The sequence below is a fragment of the Paroedura picta genome, chromosome 1, assembly GCF_049243985.1.
Source record: "Paroedura picta isolate Pp20150507F chromosome 1, Ppicta_v3.0, whole genome shotgun sequence".
NCBI lineage: Eukaryota > Metazoa > Chordata > Lepidosauria > Squamata > Gekkonidae > Paroedura > Paroedura picta.
Genome location: NC_135369.1, coordinates 128450478 through 128470310, shown reverse-complemented (window position 1 = coordinate 128470310; position 19833 = coordinate 128450478). Strand labels below are relative to the sequence as shown.

The following is a 19833-nucleotide window of genomic DNA, read 5'->3' as shown; positions in this document are numbered from 1 at the left end:
GCAGCTTTTTTTTTTTTTAAACCTGCATAAAAGCCGAGGGAGACTTTTTCAGCTTTAAAAAAGGGCTGAAAAACTCGGCTTATATGCGAGTATATATGGAAACTGGTTTATTAATAACAATCAATACCCATGCAATTTTATAAAACTCTTTACCTTGAAGAGACTGCAGTTTATAATCATTTGGCCCAGAGAAATATCTCTCCACAATTGTAGATCTGTTTTGTAGGAGCTTCTCTATAAGTTCAAATCCTTCAGGTCCCAGCAGCTCAAACAACTAAAGGAAGAAAAAAGAATGAATAACTGCTTATGCATTCTCTATAAAATAAACAAGTACACCTCCCAATCTGATACAATATTAACAAAAGGTTGCTGCTACAAAAACTAGATGGGTTACAGAGTGGTTGGGTGGGGAGGTGAAGTTTATTGTTGCTAAAATACTTGGATTTGATTGCTTTTGGGTTTTAATGGATTTTAATGGGGGTTTTACTGGGGAATTATGACTGCTATGACAGTGGTCTGCAACCTTCTTGAGGCTGCGGACTGGCGGCAGCGGGGAGGGTGATTGCCCGGCTGCACATGCATGTTTGCGGCCGCGCATGGCGCAAACGCACATGCGTGACACTCCCACGCATGTGCATTGCGCATGCACGACCCTGCTTCCCTCTCCCCCTCCCTCCCACAGAAAGAAGCTTGCCGGACCGCAAGCTAATCGGCTGCTTTTGCAGCCGATTTGCTTGTGGCCTGGGAAGTTTCTTACGGGGGGGGGGGGGGAGAGGGAGCCGCGGCCAGGCACCAGGCTGCAGCCTGGTGGTTGGGGACCACTGTGCTATGACACACCATGAGCTATTCGTGGGAGTGGAGGGATAGACATTAATCAACCAACTGGGGAATGTTCCAGTTGATGGCTATATTACGTAGTTCAAAGTACACAAAATACAGCATGCCTCCACAGTTAAGCTTTGGGGACACCCTGCAGAAGCAAACAAGCATTTTATACATATACCAATGAAGCTTAGCTCATTCATTTTCATGTATAGATTCAGTGCATCAGTTAGTAGCATACATGCTCTATGTATGGTCTTGGTGCTATTTGTGTAACAGTTGTGCATATGGAAAATCTAATCAAGAATATGATCTATATGGTAATCTGAATTCACATCATTTTTTCTGATATTCAGAAAAGATTCTCTGGTATCCATCTAGTCATTTTTTGGAAAATATTCTGTGTACTTACAATGAACCAGATGAACAATTAAAATAGTAACTTATAACGAGCCAGGGCCGGATTTACATGAAAAGAGGCACTAGGCTATTCCACTTATGTGGCCCTTTCACCTCCCATTTTTAAATTTGTAAATTACATGAGAGATAATAAAATACATCATTACTGTGATATATATCAATATGTTAAATGAAACATGTTTTGATTGGTACTAACCTTTATTAAAAATGTGGAATATAGGCCCCTCTTGATCTTGAGGCCCTAGGCGGAAGCCTAGTTAGCCTATAGGAAAATCCGGCCCTGACAACAACCAACCCTTTGACATACAACTGAGAATGTAATCTTGGATAACCCTTCAAGAAAAACACTACAATATACTCAACCATTACCTCTAACTGAAGGTCCTTGCATACATCCAATACAGAGATCCAGCCACCTTATGCATATAAACTAGCCATGCTCAGAGACTATTTGCTGAACTTATAGAGTAACAGCTAAATTGTTCCATGTAAAGTATGCATAGCTCTCCCATTCTGGCCAGTGGCACTGTAGCATATCAGAGGATCAGAGGAAGAGAGACTGTATTGGGTTCCCATAACTTGAGGAGTGGGATGCTATATATATATATATATATATATCATTCATCCATCCATTATTTTTATCTATCTATCTATCTATCTATCTATCTATCTATCTATCTATCTATCTATCTATCTATCTATCTATCTATCTATCTATCTATCTATCTATCTATCTATCTATCTATCTATCTATCTATCTATCTATCTATCTATCTATCTATTCTGCTAACTTCAGCAGGCCCCTGATGTGCTCCAGGAGTTTATTCCACCATAAAATGTCTGGGCCCTAGTTAAGGCCAGATGCACCTCCTTGGGGGCCAGGGACCAAAAACTGGTTGGTATTATTACAAAACGCACTTTACAGAATTACATAAACAAAAGATATTTTAGTTCAATGGAGATCACAATCTACAGCAGGTAAGAGGTCATAAAAATGACAACAAAGAAAAAGGTGAGGCCTAAGTAACAAGCTATGAATGTAAGCAAATGAATTCCTATGTACTTATTCTTCATTGCAACTGGGGATGAGGATTTCTCAGAAGGTAAATATATAGACAATCTTAGACTATTTCAAACATTAGTTGCTGTTAAGAGAACAGACTGGATGTTAAAGTAGGAATGAATGTTATTAAATCTGAACTCTGATTCCACACAAAATAATTTTCCATGGGAGGGGGAGAAGAAATATAGTTACTTCTTTAAATTTTGGTAGAGAAGACAATGAATTCACTTTCTCTTCTTTGCAAGTCGACTAAGCTGGGCTTTACTTGTACTCTTAACTACTTGTGCATCTGAACTCCTGCAGTCAGAGGAGAATGGCAGGAAAGTTCCATTTTGTTACTGAAAAGTTTAGTCTGAATCAAGCCCTTCTTCAAGCAGAGCACACCTCTTCCACACTGGTGTTTATGAGACTTTCTTGTGAGTCATTGCTGAAATTCAATATACAGATTCTTAGCAAACAGCATGGTGGAGCAATAATCCATTCTTCTGAGCTATAGGCTTCTAATTTACATCATGTTTTTCTCAATTAGAGTTCTCCAAATGCAACAAAACCAGATTACAGTACCTTTCTTTTCACCTGTCTTCAACACAGCTACTTCCAGTGCTGTTAAAAATTGTTTATCAATAATGTTTTAAACTGACAACACTGTCACTAAAGAGCATAATATTATAGCATTTATTATGTAAATTAGCACCTTGGCTTACTTCCATTCAAACAGGATGTAATACCCAGCGTCTATAAGCCTCTTATTTTCCACTCCAGTAAATCCAAATGATATTCATGTATTTTCTAAATACGCTAACAGCCATATCTTTAAATCACACATATGGTTCAAAGACCAGCCTGACAACCCAGCATGTTGCAACCCTCAATACAGTTGCGATGTCTCTGTCATAAGGCAACTGAAATTTGATTTCTTTCTTAGGTGAACTAAGAGCCATTTAACATATTAGTCAAGACAAAAGAGGGGGTTGTGACCAATTGTATACTCCAAGAGGAAGCTACAGGCTAATACTAAGGAGGCCTCACCGCTAGCAGAGGTCAATATCTGTAGCCGCAGGCTCCACTCCACAGCTCATTTCTAGCAGAGGGCTTTTTCCTCCAGCATAGCTGGAGGCTCTGAGGAAACAAGGGAACAACGGCATAAAACAGCGAGAGGGCTGGGGAAAGAACAGACTATCAAATCCCTACTGCGGTTTTATGATCTAGATTTTGTAATTCTGAATTACAGTATGTAAAAAGTCAAACATTTCCCTGACAAACCTATCTAGATGACATGCAAATCTGGCGTTTTGAGACCACATTTTTTAAAAAACATAGTATCTAAAGGGGTCCCCATAGATTGTTCATTATTTTTCCAACACTGGTATGAATGCAAAAATTATATTTTGAAGTAGGACTGTATGCATGTCCACACAGATGATACATGAAAATATCATGGATTCAAGCATATCAAACAACAAAAGAGGGAACACAGTAACCCAACCTGTGTGCACAAGTTAGGAACCTAAAAGGTTGAGCAGCAGCAGAATAGGTATAACATATGAAAATGCAAATGTTTAATACAATACATGTGCACATATAAAACTTTAAAAGATCAATGTATATCACACTCTATTTCACAAATGCAAAGCAATTTGATACAAGGATAAGTGACTAAATAAGCAAACGTGTTTTAGCCTCCTTGGGGTCTTCTTCAGTTGTCCAATATTTAAATGCACTCATGCGATGTAATGGGGACTATAAGGTGGTAAACCATATGAATGGAGAGGCTCCCAAACTAATGAAAAGTATCCAAATATATCCTTTGGAGCCCTCCAATTAAAGCATTTATCCTCCAAAATGCCACCCTTGTAGAAGCCTTCTTTGCGCCTGAGTGTATTTTCACGTGTCTCGTGGAACGCAGGCACAGGAATCTTTTGCTCTAAATATTGGAGGTATTCAGTTAGAATGATTTAAGACTGAAAGGAACTGGGAATTGTGGCTGAGCATCTGTCTTGGCTGATTTCACAGAAAATTTAAACCAGGCTTGTCCAAAGGGGGCAAAGCCAAAGGATTCTGTGTTTTTGACTTATAACTTGCAGACAGTGCTGTGATAACCATGCTGATATTACCAGCATCAGCATGGGATGATTTTATATACTCACGTCATGAATCTTGCGATGGCCTAGTGCAATAAAGTTTGACTTGACTACTCATGTCATGGAAGAACGTAACAACACTGTGTATCAATTTTTTGTAGTTGTGTCTTTTTAAAAAGAATTCCCTGTAGAATGCATCTATCAGTACTCAACCAAATCATTAGCTACCAAACTTTTGAAAATGATTTAACCTATACAGCATCACTAACTATCACAGCTACAGCCTGATGTAGGTTTGATAAGCTTATTATCAAGGCCGGGTCCAGGTTTAGGGAGGCCTTGAGCACAGAGTATTCAAGTGCCTTCCTGCCCACACACACTTTACCTACTACCAGGCCCTCTGTCCATGCCTCCCTCCTCTCCCTCCTCTCATATGCCCTATCTCCTCCTGCATTTGAGCCCTCCCATTGTCTGCATGCCCATTTCTGATGCCACTGAGAGTTACACACAGCTAAGAGCATAGGTACAACAGCAGCAGATGGGGAAAAGGCAGACAGATGTAGGGTTAGAATCAGTAGATCCTACCAGAAACATGGAATACCAGCACCATTGTTACATTACTGCACTTACATTCATTTGATGTTGTTAGAGACTTTTCATAGCACATTCCTTCTTTGAAGAAGAGCTGTTTTTTATAACCTGTTGTCTACTGCACGAGGGAGTACCAAAGCAGTTTACAAATGCCTTTCCCTTCCTCTCCCCACAACAGGCACTGTGAGAGAGCTCTAACAAAACTGCTCTACAAGAACAACCCTAAGAGAACTGTGACTACCCCAATGTCACCCAGTTGGCTACATGTGGAGGAGTAAGGACTCAACCCCGGTTCTCCAGATTAGAGTCACCTGCTCTTAACCACTATACCACACTGGGTCTCAAATATGGCTGTGAGCAAAGGTCTATAATTGTCTTTTGCACTTTAATAGGTTGGAATTATACGCATTTCTCAACAACATTACTAAAAGCACTGAACTAAGAAACCACATTTACTTCCTAGTAGTGTAACTGTTATGGCTATGGTAAGCACAATAAATGGGAATTCATGTGTTGTTCCAAGTAGTTAATGAAAATTAGCTAAATCACAACAGGATCTTTCCAGTGACAATCATCCAATGGTAAGAAAAAGAAATAGAATAGTTAGGAAACACTACACAATAGACAAGGTATAGAAAAGATTTCAGAGTAAGATGTCAACATGTGGCACAACATTCTTTATTTCAAACGGAATGTCCAAGATAAGTTTTAAAGCACTGCGAATGGTAAGCATATTTCAAGAGGCTTTTTAAAGATATGATTATTTGTCAGGTTTCTTGACTACTATTTCAGACAGTAGTTATGACAAAGAGAGATGGGGCATTCCATTGATCACTTTTAGCTTAGATTAAGGAGCTGTTGTTCTCTAGCATAAGGTCTGTGCTTACATACTCATTTCCATGATGTCTGGATGAGATTCTCAGAATTTCAAAGGTCCCCAGAAACTAAAGTCTTAGAGAGTTAAGGGATGGCTGAACCCATGCCAGCCTAGTTTTCATCTCGATGAGAAGTTTGCAGCTGAGGCACTTTTAAACAAGGAACATGTTTAAGAGGGAAATCCTCAGACCTCCTTGAATGTGCCAGTTAATATGGGTAGTAATGTCACTACCAGTGACATGTCACTTCTGGGGTGTATGGAAGGGAGGCATGACCAGCTAGCATTACTTCCAGGGCTCCTTGAAGCCTGAAAGATTATTTCAGGGGCTCCTCCATGGTTGGAAGGTTGAAAAAGGATGAGCTATACCAATCTGATGTCCATTTTGTTCCCTGCTCCACAAATACACTTCCAAGCAGGAGTCAGCAAAAGAGATTACTGAAATGGCTGCAGGTCTTTAAACCTAGCATCAGTCAGCTGTTAAACTTAAATGGTCAGCAACCATTTACCCTCCCTTTCATTCCCCCCTTCAAAGCACAGGGAAGTGAAAGAGACTGCTGTTTGGAAGGAGGAAATCAAAATTAATCCCTGAAATGGCTGCTGGCTATTTAAAATGAACCGCTTAATAGGCCTGAGAGTCAGTTGTTAAATTTAAATTATCAGCAGACATTTAAGCCCTTACTTTATTTCCTCCCTTCCAAAGGAAGGAAAGCAAAAGGGTTGCTAAAATGGTTGCCAGTTGGGGGGCTCTCCAAACCAGGCCCCCTGCAGACTCCAAACTAAGCCTGTGCAAAGAGTTCTCTCTGCAGGATCAGCTGTTTAGGGCTCTGTGGGGGACAATTAAAATTGGGCCACCCAGCAGGCCACAAATGGAGCCCTCCACAGATCCCAAGCCCATCACGTGGAGAGAACTCTAATCCACAGGATCAGCTGTGGCCAGAAAAAAAAATCAGCTTTCCTGAACATTTTCTGATTTGGGAATACTGGAGGCCATTCCACACCCAGAAAATGTAGTGAAAGGGTTACCTCTTACTCATAGAATCATAGAGTTGGAAGGTACCTCCTGGATCATCTAATCCAACCCCCTGCACTTTGCAGGACACTCACAACCCTATATCTCATCCACTGTAACCTGCCAATTGATTGAATCTTCACAGAATTGGCCTCTCTGTCAGATGGCTATCCAGCCTCTGTTTAAGAATTTCCAAAGATGGAGAACCCACCACCTCCCGAGGAAGCCTGTTCCACTGAGAAACCACTTGCAGTTGCTTCTTTTTAAAAATGCTTTACACGGTGTCGTCAGCACCTAGTGTTCCAGCAGCAAACTGGCAGCTACATCCTCCATTTTAAAGTGGATCGCATAAAGTGTATTCCCCCAACTATGTTGCACGAGCGGGAGGAGACCAACCAGCAACCACTAGTGAAATAGCTGTGCGTAACCAAAGTGGCCAAAAGTAGCGTGATCTCCATCTCCAGCACCAGCCCTTGTGCCCACCTCCCTTTCTCTTCTCCCTGGAACAGGGCTTTTTAATTAATTTATGTTGTAGCAAGCTGCCTGGAGCAACGAATATGTGTTGCTTGATCCAGGCAAAGAAAAAAAATTCCACCCACTAGTTGGCACACAAAGCATGCCTCTCAACCTCCCCACCCAAAATAATCAGGAAAATAATCACTTTTGTTGATCTTCATCAGGTATAATAATTCAAAAACGGGGTGGCATTAAACTATGCACTATGCATCTATGATTATATGCATAAGTATAGCAATGGAGAAGTTTTAATTTTTAAAAAAGATTGCTTGCCCTATAAAGCTGGGAGAAAGGTGATTGGCTGGCTGCCATGATTGGAAAGCAGGGGGAGATTTGCAGGTATAGCAAGTCCCTCTCCTCTGCCATTTTATTCAGCCGTGTGGAGTGCCAGGAAGTGTAAAAAAGTGTGAGAAGAAAGCAAGAATGCAAGGTGGTGAAAATGGAGGGGGCTGCTTTTTAATAGTATTGAGCAATTACATTGGCTTAACGCTATGTTCTTAGATGTGTGGAATGGCCCTGGAAAACACTAATATTTTTCAGGTCCAATATAATGAACCCCAAAAATTTCACTGTGGTAGCTTTTAAGGTTTATAGCTAGACTGAATTGTACATGCTGTTAACGGCATACTTGAAGTAAAATCTAACATTAGGGTATGGGCAAAGAATTTTCTTTTTTGGAAAAAAAAATAAAAAATTATTAATCACAATTTTTTCTTAACTGACATTTCAAAATAAACCAATTGATTATATAGTTGATCAATGGTTGGGAGGAAAGCTGTGATTTTAGTGCTCTGAGAATCTTTTGGTTCTGTTTCAACCAGGAAGAAAAGCAGCAGCTGGAAAGCATCTGGGAGTCCTGGATGCAGATTCATCTAGAGAGAGAGAGAGAGAGAGAGAGAGAGAGAGAGAGAAAGGGCAGCAGCTAATATTGAGAAACTAATCCCTGGATGTTGTTTTAGAGTAGCATGCCAGCAGGGAGCATGGGTAGGCTGAAGAGTAAGATTTGGAAGCATCTGGTCTGTGACAATTAAAAGCCAATCTTTCCGCTACTGTAAACAATGGCACACGCAAGATTTTCATATATTTTGTGTGCTGCAATATAAAGAACCATGAAAATCTGGTACCTTTTTATTTCCTTGTGAAAGACATTTCTCAAAACAAAAAATGCTTTACATTAAAATTGAAAGATGAATTCTTATACAGATATTTCTTTAATATAGAAAGCAATTTGGTGTAGTGGTTAGGAGTGCGGACTTCTAATGTGGTGAGTCAGGTTCAATTCTGCACTCCCCCACATGTAGCCAGTTGGGTGACCTTGGGCTTTCCATGGCACTGATAAAACTGTTCTAACCGAGCAGTAATATCAGGGCTCTCTCAGCCTCACCCACCTCAAAGGGTGTCTGTTGTGGAGAGAGGAAAGGGAAGGCAACTGTAAGCCGCTTTGAGACTCCTTTGGGGTAGAGAAAAGCGGCATATAAAAACCAACTCTTCTTATTATTATTTTTATAAAATAGTTTTCGAAGTGCTGATTAAAGTAGATTTACCTTTAAAAGTTAAAATAGATACATATAAATATTAATAACTCTACAGAATTCATCTCCCTGTTCCTCTCAAGCTGCCACCCACCCGCTCCCAACTACTTGATTATTGCCTAGATAATTATTGTGCATATTCTCTATTTATTAGTTATTAGTTAGTTTGAAAGTGCATGTCTGTTCATTCCCCTGAATTTCTTGGCACCTTTTACTACCATCAGCCATGATACCCTTCTAGAAACGCTGGCTAAATTGGGAGCAGGGGGCACCATGTTTCAGTGGTTCTACTTCTATAAGACAGGGTTTTTTTCAAAAGGTTGTGCTGAAAGACAGCTGTGTAGCATTCTAGCATTTATGCTACAGGGTCTGACAGTGCTCTGCTCTGAATCCCATGCTGTTTAACACTTGCACAAAGCCACAAGGAGTGATTGTCTGGGAGCCTGGAGTGAGGCACCATCAATATGCAAATGTCACCCAGTTCTATTTCTCCCTAACAACTTAGGTTTTTTCACACAGGCTCTTTAAGCTCACTTGGACTTCTGAAGAGAAGCAGTTTAAAAAAAAAAAAAGATTTCACACATCGAAACGATAAAGCACAACAAAAATACTGGATCAAAACAGAAAAACTTCAATTAAGTCTTCACTGGCTGCATTTCATCCTTAAGAAGCATAAAACCTTTTTAAAATCTTTCAGATGTCAAAGTGGGTTAAAGAACTCATATGAAAGCACCCTATATGTTACGTATTTTGAGGGATATCACAAAGGTAAAGTGATTGATGAAAACTGAAAAGACTAGATAACAACACTCCAGTAGAATTTATTGAAACAAAGTACACCCATTGCTCCCTTACTTGGAACAGATTTCTGTTTCATTTCAACAGCAGGAGTCTGTTCCCTCAATTGAAATAACAGGCATTTAAGAGAGTCATGCATATATCAGTTGTACACAGATCTTTAGGTTTCCACCATTAGGATGTACACTGTTAACCATCAGTCCAATTTGCGAATCACTAGATTGCACTGGTTCTCAAGATATCAGCCATACAACCCTTTCTTAAGATTAGCCTAAAACAGTGGTCCCCAATCTTTTTATCACCGGGGACCGGTCAACGCTTGACAATTTTACTGAGGCCCGGGGGGGGGGGTAGTCTTTTGCCAAGGGACATCGCCACCGCTGCCTGAGCCCCTGCTCCACTTGCTTTCCTACTGGTGCCCCTGACCTAAAATATACGCTAACCTTAACTACTGTAGCCACACTGATGTAATGTAATGCTCAGGAACATATCCTTGAGATCAAATCTAGATCTTTTCCAATAATACAGTAAAACAGAGGGAATTCATCTCAATAAGCCAAAGGGATTCATGAATGTAGAATCCTTCCTCCAACTGATTGCACAAACTTCTGTTTCTCAGTTTCACTTTTTCTCTTAGTCCTCCTGAAAGTCAGCCCACTTGAAGAAAAGTACTAGTGGGGAAGGGCTGCAGGGTACTAAGTAGCAGATACAGGAAGGCCCGTAGAAGCCTGACAATTACCACCCTGTCTCGCACTTAGCATTCTGGGGAAGTTAGTTGAAAGGGCTGCACTGGACCAAATATCAGCATTCCTGGAAGAAACTTCATCCCTTGACTCATTTCCGGCCTGGCTATGGGCTAGAAACAGCACTAGTCACCCTGACAGATGACCTCCGTCACCAGCTATACCAAGGCGGGTCAGCACGCTTATACTATTAGATCTGTCATCAGCATTTGACACTGTAGATCATGAGCTCCTAGCTCACTGCCTTGCCGATGCCGGCAAGGACAGCTCTCAAATGGCTTATGTCCTTCCTCCAAGGTCATAGACAAAGGGTTGAAATATGAGAGAAAGTATACAACCATCATCAGCTCACATGTGGAGTCCCACAGGGAGAAGTCCTCTCTCCTATTTTATTTAACATCTTCATGCACCCTCTTGCTCAGCTGGTATGGAGGTTTGAGCTAGGTTGCCACCAATATGCAGTTGATACCCAGCTCTTCCTCCTGATGGATGACCGCCCCCTCAGAAACCTTAGCCAGCTGCCTGGAAGAAGTGACAAAATGGCTCAAACAGAGTTATCTGAAGCTCAACCCTTCAAAGATGGAGGTCTTGTGGCTGGGTAAGAAGGGACCAAGCGAAGAAGCGTGCCTCCCCAACCTGGATGGAGTGCGTCTAGCAGTAGCCCAGTCCATCAGAACCCTGGGTGTAATCCTCAATGCCTTCCTCTCCATGGAGGCGTAGGTCACAAGAGTAGCACGGCAGGCCTTCTACCACCTATGCAAAGCCAAGCTACTAGCACCCTACTTGGCACCAGAACACCTAGCCACAATGATCCATGCAATGGTCACCTCTAGACTGGACTTCTGCAACTCGCTCTATGCAGGCCTACTGTTATCCTTGACCCAAAAACTGCAATTGGTGCAGAACGCAGTGGCCAGGGTTCTCACCAATACACCGTGGAGATCTCAAATCCAGCTTGTACTTCAACAACTCAATTGGCTCCCAATTAAATTCTGGATAACGCTTAAGGTTTTGGTTGTTACCTTCAAGGCCATACACGGTCTGGGCCCAGTGTACCTAAGAGACCATCTCTCCGCCTATCCCCCAAAAGAGCATTACACTCCATCACTGCCAACCGACTGGTGATCCCTGGCCCCAAAGAAGTATATTGGTCCTCAACGAGGGCCAGAGCCTTTTCTGTCCTGGCCATTACCTGGTAGAACAAGCTCCCTAAAGAGATCAGGGCCCTACCTGAACTTCCACATGGCCTGCAAAAGGGAGCTCCTCCACCAGGCATTTGCCTGAGACTGACCACAGGTCCCCCTCAGACATCCCCTCCATGCCCTGATCCAGTCTGACCTCTCCAAGGGCCTTAGCTAAGTTCCTGTTCCTGTTATATTGTTGTTTAAGATTACTGAAATTGTGTTATTTAGAACTACTATTGTTGTATTTGACTATGTTATATGTTTGTTCCATGTATCCCCTTCTTGATGCTGTATGTAAATCGCCCTGAGCCATATGGAACGGCGTTATAGAAATCAGATAATAAAATAAGGTTTCCATTCCTCTCACCCCCATATTCACTTCACACATTATATCAGACTCTTGTCTACCAAATTTCTATAGGTCTGCTTTAAGCCTAAGTCAATGCTGCCCTGACTTACAAGAAACTTTCCATGTGAGACTCCTATGTTTTGTCAGAAAATGCCTTTTATTTTATTTAGTGGATCAGTTCAGCAAAGCTGAATCTCAAACCCTTTGCAGACTAAGTGTAGAATGATTTTTATATCTGGAGAAGGAATACTTCATGTTTGGGGAATGACTTGATTTTTTTTAAGAGCCTTGGGAGCTACCCATCATAAAATGGCAGCTAGGTGGGAGCCAGTCCTAAAATGGCAACTGGAACTGAAGTACAGCATTTCCAAGCATGTGTACATTGCTCAAGTGGGAAAACCTTTCCCCAGCTATTTTCCAAAAGCAAACCCAACCCTAACCACTTCAAATTGTAGATTGGACTACAGAGGAAAAATATATAGTTGCTTCTGTGTTTTCCCCAGAAGAGACCCATAGCAATGCTGATATCAGAATGGGTCTTCTTATTTATAATTTAAATTTATAGGATACCCCTCTTGGGCCCAGCATCATGGAGGACAGATAGGAAGTGACTTTTAATTGCTTGGAGAATAACTGGTCACTCCTAAATGAATTTCTATTCACTTCTCCTACATGGTGTAACTAGTAAGATCAGCAACACAAAGGGTTAAAGCTTATCTCCTTCCTCCAAGGCATATGATATACTTAACTGGTAAATGTTAGATTCTGAACTCCTTGTTCTAATTGGCTTTAAAAATGCACAGAGAGAATGTTTGTCCTAAATCTAATCCTGCTTTGTTTACTGTATTTCACCAAAATAACTTCTGAAAAGAAGACACGTATTTGTCCACCTGGCACTATCTGTTCAACAATATTTCTGGTAAGGCCTTGGAGGAGGAGTGTGTCTCATGGCTTAATAACCACTTGGGGTGGCTGTCCCGCCCTGAGTGCTGCCTCCTCCAACTGGCTTGCCTGTCTAGTCCAACAGCCAGCCAATCACATTCTGCCCTCCACCCCTGACCACCACCACCCCCTCCTTCCACTTCCCTCTGAGGCTTGGAGGCTGCAGATCCCTGCCACTTGAAAGCTATCTCTGCTGGTGAGTTCCTTAACAGCTGCCTGCAGATTTCCCAGGTCCTGGGGGGGAGGAAGAGGCCGTCCACAGAGTTCTTCCACATCACCACCCTAATGCCCATTGTATTCCTGAATGCAACAGGCTTGGCCCCTGGTAAATATATATTTCCAAACAAGAATTCATATCCTCATATTTTGAGTTCCTGCAAATCATGGTTTGCAAATTGAGACTGCTGCCTCAGAATTTTCCCTCTTGACTCTCAGGATGCATTTCTATCTTCACTGTTACTTGCCTTAATCACAGTTTAATAGCTCAGTTGGATATCCAACTAAACCTGGCAGTTTGCCACACATTAGTGTAGCCTCCAGGTCCCTTGATGCTCATAAAGGAATGTCCTGAGGGTTCAACGCATTTAGTTAGGGGAAAATGTCTAGAATAGGCCAGCCAAAAAAGTATTCCAGCCATGAATAATGGAACTCCAGTTCTCTTGTATTGCTTTTTGCACTGGGGTCATGATTAAGAGAGACTGCTGGGTATGGTTTTTGTGACACTAAAAGTGAAGTTCTTGGACTGGCAGTAAGATTAACCTGAGCAAACACATTTGCCCAGATTGTATTAATCAATCAAGACTAAAAGTTGGAGATTTACAAGTGATCAGATAGTCATTGTTCTAATTACAAATTATGCTGACTAGCAATCTGATGGTATTATTTCCATGAGGCACTGAACAGTTTCCAAGAAGCCACAGTTTATAGGTTCAGGGTTAGAATCTAATTTTCTTTGCAAAGCTGAGTTAAAGGAATTGATGGGGAGGCATCATCAGGAGTAGATACTGCCATTCAATTTCAGTCAACACAAGATGGCTTAGCCAAGTTGAGACACAGAAAGGTCTGACAGCTTGATAGCTCTTTCTCAAATCTGTCTATGGTGGTAAAAGGCTGTTTTTGGTTGGCGGAGTGATTGTCTGATTGTTTCTTATAAAGGAAAAAGAGTGTCAAGTAATTATACTGTTCTGAAGCAGTTAAAGTTCAACTTCAACTGACAAATAACATTCAGCCACACTAGATTAAGCGGTATCATACCTGTGATGTCGTCAGGTGTCAGGCTGAACCCTTGTTCTGAGGCTATAATACCTCTTAAACAGGGATTGAGAAACCACTGGTTTAAAACTATGTATTCAACCAGAATGTAATGCAAGCAGCATCTGTATTTCATTGTTTTAATCACATGTAAGACACATTGTCACACATGTACTCTAAAGCCAATACCAGTAATTATGTTAGCAAAGCCAATACTGGGTGTAAATAAGACACAGTGATTTTGATAGGGGATGGGCTGTGTATTCATTTTTATTAGTGACTTAACAAGGACTTACTATTCAGAATGCTGACTAGTGGAGCCTCAAACCTATAGGGCAGGACTTCAATTCTCTAGACAATGTACAGATTTGTAACAGAGATGTTCTCTGCCAAATGAAGCTTACAATTACTATAAACAAAGAACATGCAGAAACAGCAGGATGCAAAAGTTAAATTGAGGAGAAACAATTAAACATCACTCAGCAGTGAAAAATACAGTAGTCACAAAACCTCAGCTTTCTTATTCTAATAAAAAATTTGATATATTGATGACATTATAGTAAGTGAAGTTCTTAGAGCATGTTGACTCCCAGCATGAGGGAGCTAGTACCACTTGAGACACAACTAGAAAGGAAAGGGAAGCCAAGACCAGGCTCCAAAGACTTTGTGTGTGACTCTGTCAAGAATCTGAAACCAACTAAGGCATTAAAGAGTTTGCAGTATGAAATTGTCATAATCAATTATTTTGAAGGAGCACTAAAATGGGATTATCCGGTGCTTGTCTATAATTGCTGAACACAACTGCTTTTCCAGTGAAAAAGCAAGGGCTGAACTATGTAAGTGACTCACATATAGTTCTATCATGAGAGAATTCAGCCACAAAAGCTGCCTTACAATAAGAACACAAGAGCCCCTTTTACATCACTCCAGTGGTCCATTTAGTCCAGCACAGTGTTTCACACAGCTGCCAGAATAGTTGCCTATATTCAACTATTTATGAAGTGTAGCTGAGTGGTTAAATGGGATCTGTAAATTATGGCTCCAACCAATATATATACATTTTATACTTTTTGGAGACCCCCCTCCTACAATATGTATCTAAGGTCACCACTCTTCCCTATTATTTAATTCTGTGCTGAGAGTGTATCTCATGTGCATCAGAAAAAAGCTATATTCATCTTAAAGCCATCTATGCATGTAGTCATCACTACATCTCTTGACAGTGAACACCACAACTACTCAACAATTAATTGAGTAAAGAAGTATTTCCTTATTCTGTCATTAATCTGATACCACAAGAACAAAGTAGGATGGTCTACATTAGTACCAAGAGAAGAAACAGACCTATCCTGATGGCAATCCACAATAAAGAATATTTCACTAAAATAGTGTCCTTTCTTTATGTTGGTTTTATTCAGCAGGACTTCTGCCGAAATGGTTTCCAGGTAATACCATTTTCAGTAGATAATCCTTCCTCAGTATCAAGTCTTGAACATTAAATGAAAATTATTAATACAGTGCATTACAACTTTTCACTTAGTTATACAAATATAAAAAGTACAATTTTGAAACGTAATAAAGCAAAGCCACCATACTTTATGTTTTTCAACAATTCTTTGTGTATGTATCTAAGTAACAGCAAATTGCACAACCTACAAATATAATATGAACTATAAATTTACAAGCACTTGTATTAAATTATTATATTTTAAAATGTTTTTGATAATAATCCATTACCTTCTAAATAGTATCAATATAACATTTATTTATTAATACATACATACTTGGATTTATAGCCTGCCTCACGACTTTTGTCACCTCAAGGTGACTAACAATTAAAACCATAAACAATCACCCCATAAAACCCCCATTAAAACAGTAACAATACATATAGTAACCCACAAGATGGCGGAAAGAAACTGCCCCAATATAATCTACTAAATCCAGCCAAATAAGTCAGCACTAGTTGCTATTACATTACAGGGATGATCAGCTAGGGTGGGTCCCCTGATCAAATTCTGGTCAACACCCCCCTTCCGGCCTCAAGCAAATGCCTGGTGGAAAGCTCCATCTTGCAGGCCTTGTACAACTTACACAACTCCATCAGGGCCCTTAGCTTTTCCAGGAGCTCGTTTCACCTGTCAGGTGCCAAGGCCAAAAAGGCCCTGGCCCTGATCCAGGCCAGGCAGATTTTCCAGGTGCCCGGGATAACCAAAAGATTCCTACCCACAGAGCGGAGACCCCTGCAATGGGCATAAGCAGACAAACGGTCCCTCAGATAGGTAGGACTCAGGCCGTGTATAGCCTTGAAGGTTAAAACCAAAACCTTGAACTTGATCCAGAAGCAGACTGGTAGCCAGTGCAATTGTTTCAATACTGGCTAAATGTGAGCCCTCTAAGGAGTCCTAGTAAGGACCCTGGCAGCCACATTCTGAACCAGCTGAAGTTTCTGGGTCAAAGCCAAGGGTGCGCTCGCATAGAGTGAATTACAGAAGTCGAGTCTGGAAGTGACCGTTGCATGGATCACAGTGGCCAGGTGGTCTGAGGACAGTTGGGCTCTAGTAGCCGAACTTGGCCAAGATGGAAAAACGCTGTATGGGCTACCTTCGTGATCTGAACCTCCATGGTATGGGAGGCATCAAAGATCACCCCCAAATTCCTAGCGATTGGTGCAGGTGTTAACTGTACCCCATCCAAGCAAGGGAAATATGCTGCTTGATCCTGTCCCCTTCCCCCCAGACACAGAACCTCCATCTTGGAGGGGGTATTGGGTGACTCTGCCTGAGCCATTCAGCCACTACTTCCAAACAATTGGCAAATTTTACTGGGAGGGGAGTCCGGCCGGCCATCCATCAGGAGATAGAGCTGGGTGTCATCCACATATTGATGACACCTTGGACCATGGCTCATTCTGGTATGGGGATCCTGGTCTGTAATGACACATTCCCACTAGATTGTTACAGCTTCTTATTTAAGGGGTGAGAGGTTATATCTTGAGAGAAAGATCTATGAAAATCATGGACAACTCTTGCAGCGACAAAAATGTCTTCAGTTCATACAAATGCACCCTCAGATCTAACCAACCAAGCACTTTCTTTCTCCCCTGCAAGGATTTTTAAAATCAAAACTACTGAAGAATGTCAGAAGAGGGAGCTACAGTAACATATGTATACTTCAGAAATCCATAGAGAGATAGGAAGGAATAAACTGGTAAACTGCCTGTGTGCTTTACGGATGCACAAAAAGATGCACCTGAAATAGATTCACATATAGTGTGACTGGCTCTCCTGCAGGACTTCACAGGATGCCCCAGCACTTTAATAAACATGGGACAATCAAAGATCAATGCCTTACCAGCCCACAGCATTTTATTTTCATCCCATACCAAGAAGGAAAGGGCATGTTAAAATATGTTTCTTCCCCCTACCCCCTCCCCACATAAATCTCTCTGGAGTTGAAAAATGAACAAGCTCTAACACTCCTCCTTTTTATTCTTGTACTGGGGCAAATACAGAATACAACGGGAGCTAGGATCACCAGGTGGTGGAGGGAGGGAGGGAGGAAAGAAAAGGGGTAAAGAAGGGAGAAAGGAAGAGGAGGCTTGAAGGCGATATGGGCAACACTGGGTCAGTTTCCCCCCTCCGCCCACCCATGCAGCCACCTGAGCAGGAGGCTTAAAGGCAGTGCAGGAAAGCCCTGGGTGCTACCCCCCCCCCAAAAAAAAATAAACTCCCACTTGCTGGCACATCTGCCCTCCTGCCAGCAGGCCCAGCTAGCCTGTGCAGCTGCCTGAGTGCAAGGCTTGGAGTTGGGAGCAGCTAGTTGTTAGGCCTCTCATAATGGGTCCCCCTCTCCCCCAGGCCATCTTCCCTGCCTCCCCAAGGTGGAGGGGCCTAGGCTGGGGCTCACCTCCCCTTCCCTCCCAGCTCCCAGACCTCCCAACCTGGCCCCCCACATGTGATGGCGAGCCAAAGGATAGGTCCCCCTCCCTCCCAGGCCCCAGTCACTGGCTGGGCGACTGCCCTTCCCCTGAGCATGATCCCAGGGCCCCATCCTTCACTCCCAGCTAGCTCATTGCCTGGTTCACCTCTGGGCATCAGCGCAGTAGAGAGGGCTTGCACTTCTTCCATGTGTATGAAGTTGGAGGGGGATGCGGGTAGGGGCGGGACATCCCTCCTGATTGGCCATTCATTGGATCAGGGGTGGGACAGCCGTGGCAGCCTCCCTGGTTTGTGATTAGGCGATAAGTACCTGCTCCTCCCAGCACCCTCTTACCATTTATTAAGAGGAACAGATAAGCTTTATATTCTATATATTCTATATTCTATATATATGAAAGATAAATGAAACCTCTGGTGTGAGACTGCACAATACCATGTTCTCAACACAGCTCAACAAATTAAAAGCAACTGTTGAGGAATGTCTCCTGCTCAGTCCATTTTACTATTTGGCATAAAGCCTAACTCATGATGAACATTGAAATCAGCCACAGATGAGACCTGCTTTAGAGCTTGTGGCTTTTTCACCAGAACTGTAATAAACTTTGTAAATAATAGTGTCACAATGTGGGGAAGACAAATCATTCCTTGTTCCCCTTTCCCTTCTCACCATCACCACTACCGGATAAAATTCAGACATTCTCTCTCATTGGATTGCCCAATTTTGATGCCACGGGGGGGGGGGGGATAGCCATGTCAGGTGGGTAAGGAATGAGCAGACTCTCTCTAATGAAACAATAATTTCTACAAGGCACAAACTCAGCACTGCAAGTGAGATATAGGTGAACTAAGCAAAATAAAGGTACTTACAATCTTGTCTAGTCTTTGCAACGTCCCCCATCTAGAACATCTACAAACAATTTTAGCATTATCCCCACCTATCACCCTTCACTGCCAACACACATAGGCAAGATAGCTCCAAAATGACCAACCAACAACTCTACCACCAAACCAAGGAAAGGCTCGCCTTTTCGGGCCCCTCCCCACAAATCAGTATATGAAAATAGGCCTCTGACAGATCTACTGAAGCTAAGAAGCCCTTTTTCTGAATAGCTGAGACAGTTTTAAGGCACCAATATCCAGCAGATTTTGAATCTCCTTAAGAAGCATATGTGTTTATTGAAAATCACATGAATGAATCTGCTGCAGGGAAAGGTTTACAATTCCAAAGAGTAGCTATGTGAAATTGTGTCCAGAACCCATTAATTGTTGAGCAATAACTTCCACTGATCTGCAAAAAACTGAAAACCCCCCAAAATTTGTTGCAACTAAACAGCCAGAAGATTCATGCAGAAGAGACTGGCCAATCTGTGAAAGACATGGTTGGGCTGCCAGCAACTTGGTAAAAAACTGGTGTTCTGATTGGAGGGAATAGTTTGAGGACTCAGAGTCATCAGAACGCTAACCCATTAGAGCAGGGGTAGTCAACCTGTGGTCCCCCAGATGTCCATGAACTACAATTCCCATGAGCCCCTGCCAGGGTTTGCTGGCAGGGGCTCATGGAAACTGTAGTCCATGAACATCTGGAGGACCACAGGTTGACTACCCCTGCATTAGAGGACTACAGTCACTGGAGACATAATCAGTAGATGGAACCTGCTTACATCTCTTAGAGTGACAGGGAGAATGAGATTGGCTTTCCCCTCTTTGTCTCAGG

General features: G+C 42.1%; 1 protein-coding gene across 2 annotated transcripts in view; it reads right to left on the bottom strand.

Moving 5' to 3' along the window:
- Positions 1 to 19833, bottom strand: part of ASCC3 (activating signal cointegrator 1 complex subunit 3) — a 303036-nt gene that overhangs the window by 259212 nt on the left and 23991 nt on the right. For both annotated transcript variants that reach the window (XM_077303437.1, XM_077303430.1), the window contains exon 5: positions 154 to 274. In XM_077303437.1, the coding sequence (XP_077159552.1) occupies positions 154 to 274 (121 nt within the window). The remainder of the gene's footprint in view (positions 1 to 153; positions 275 to 19833) is intronic.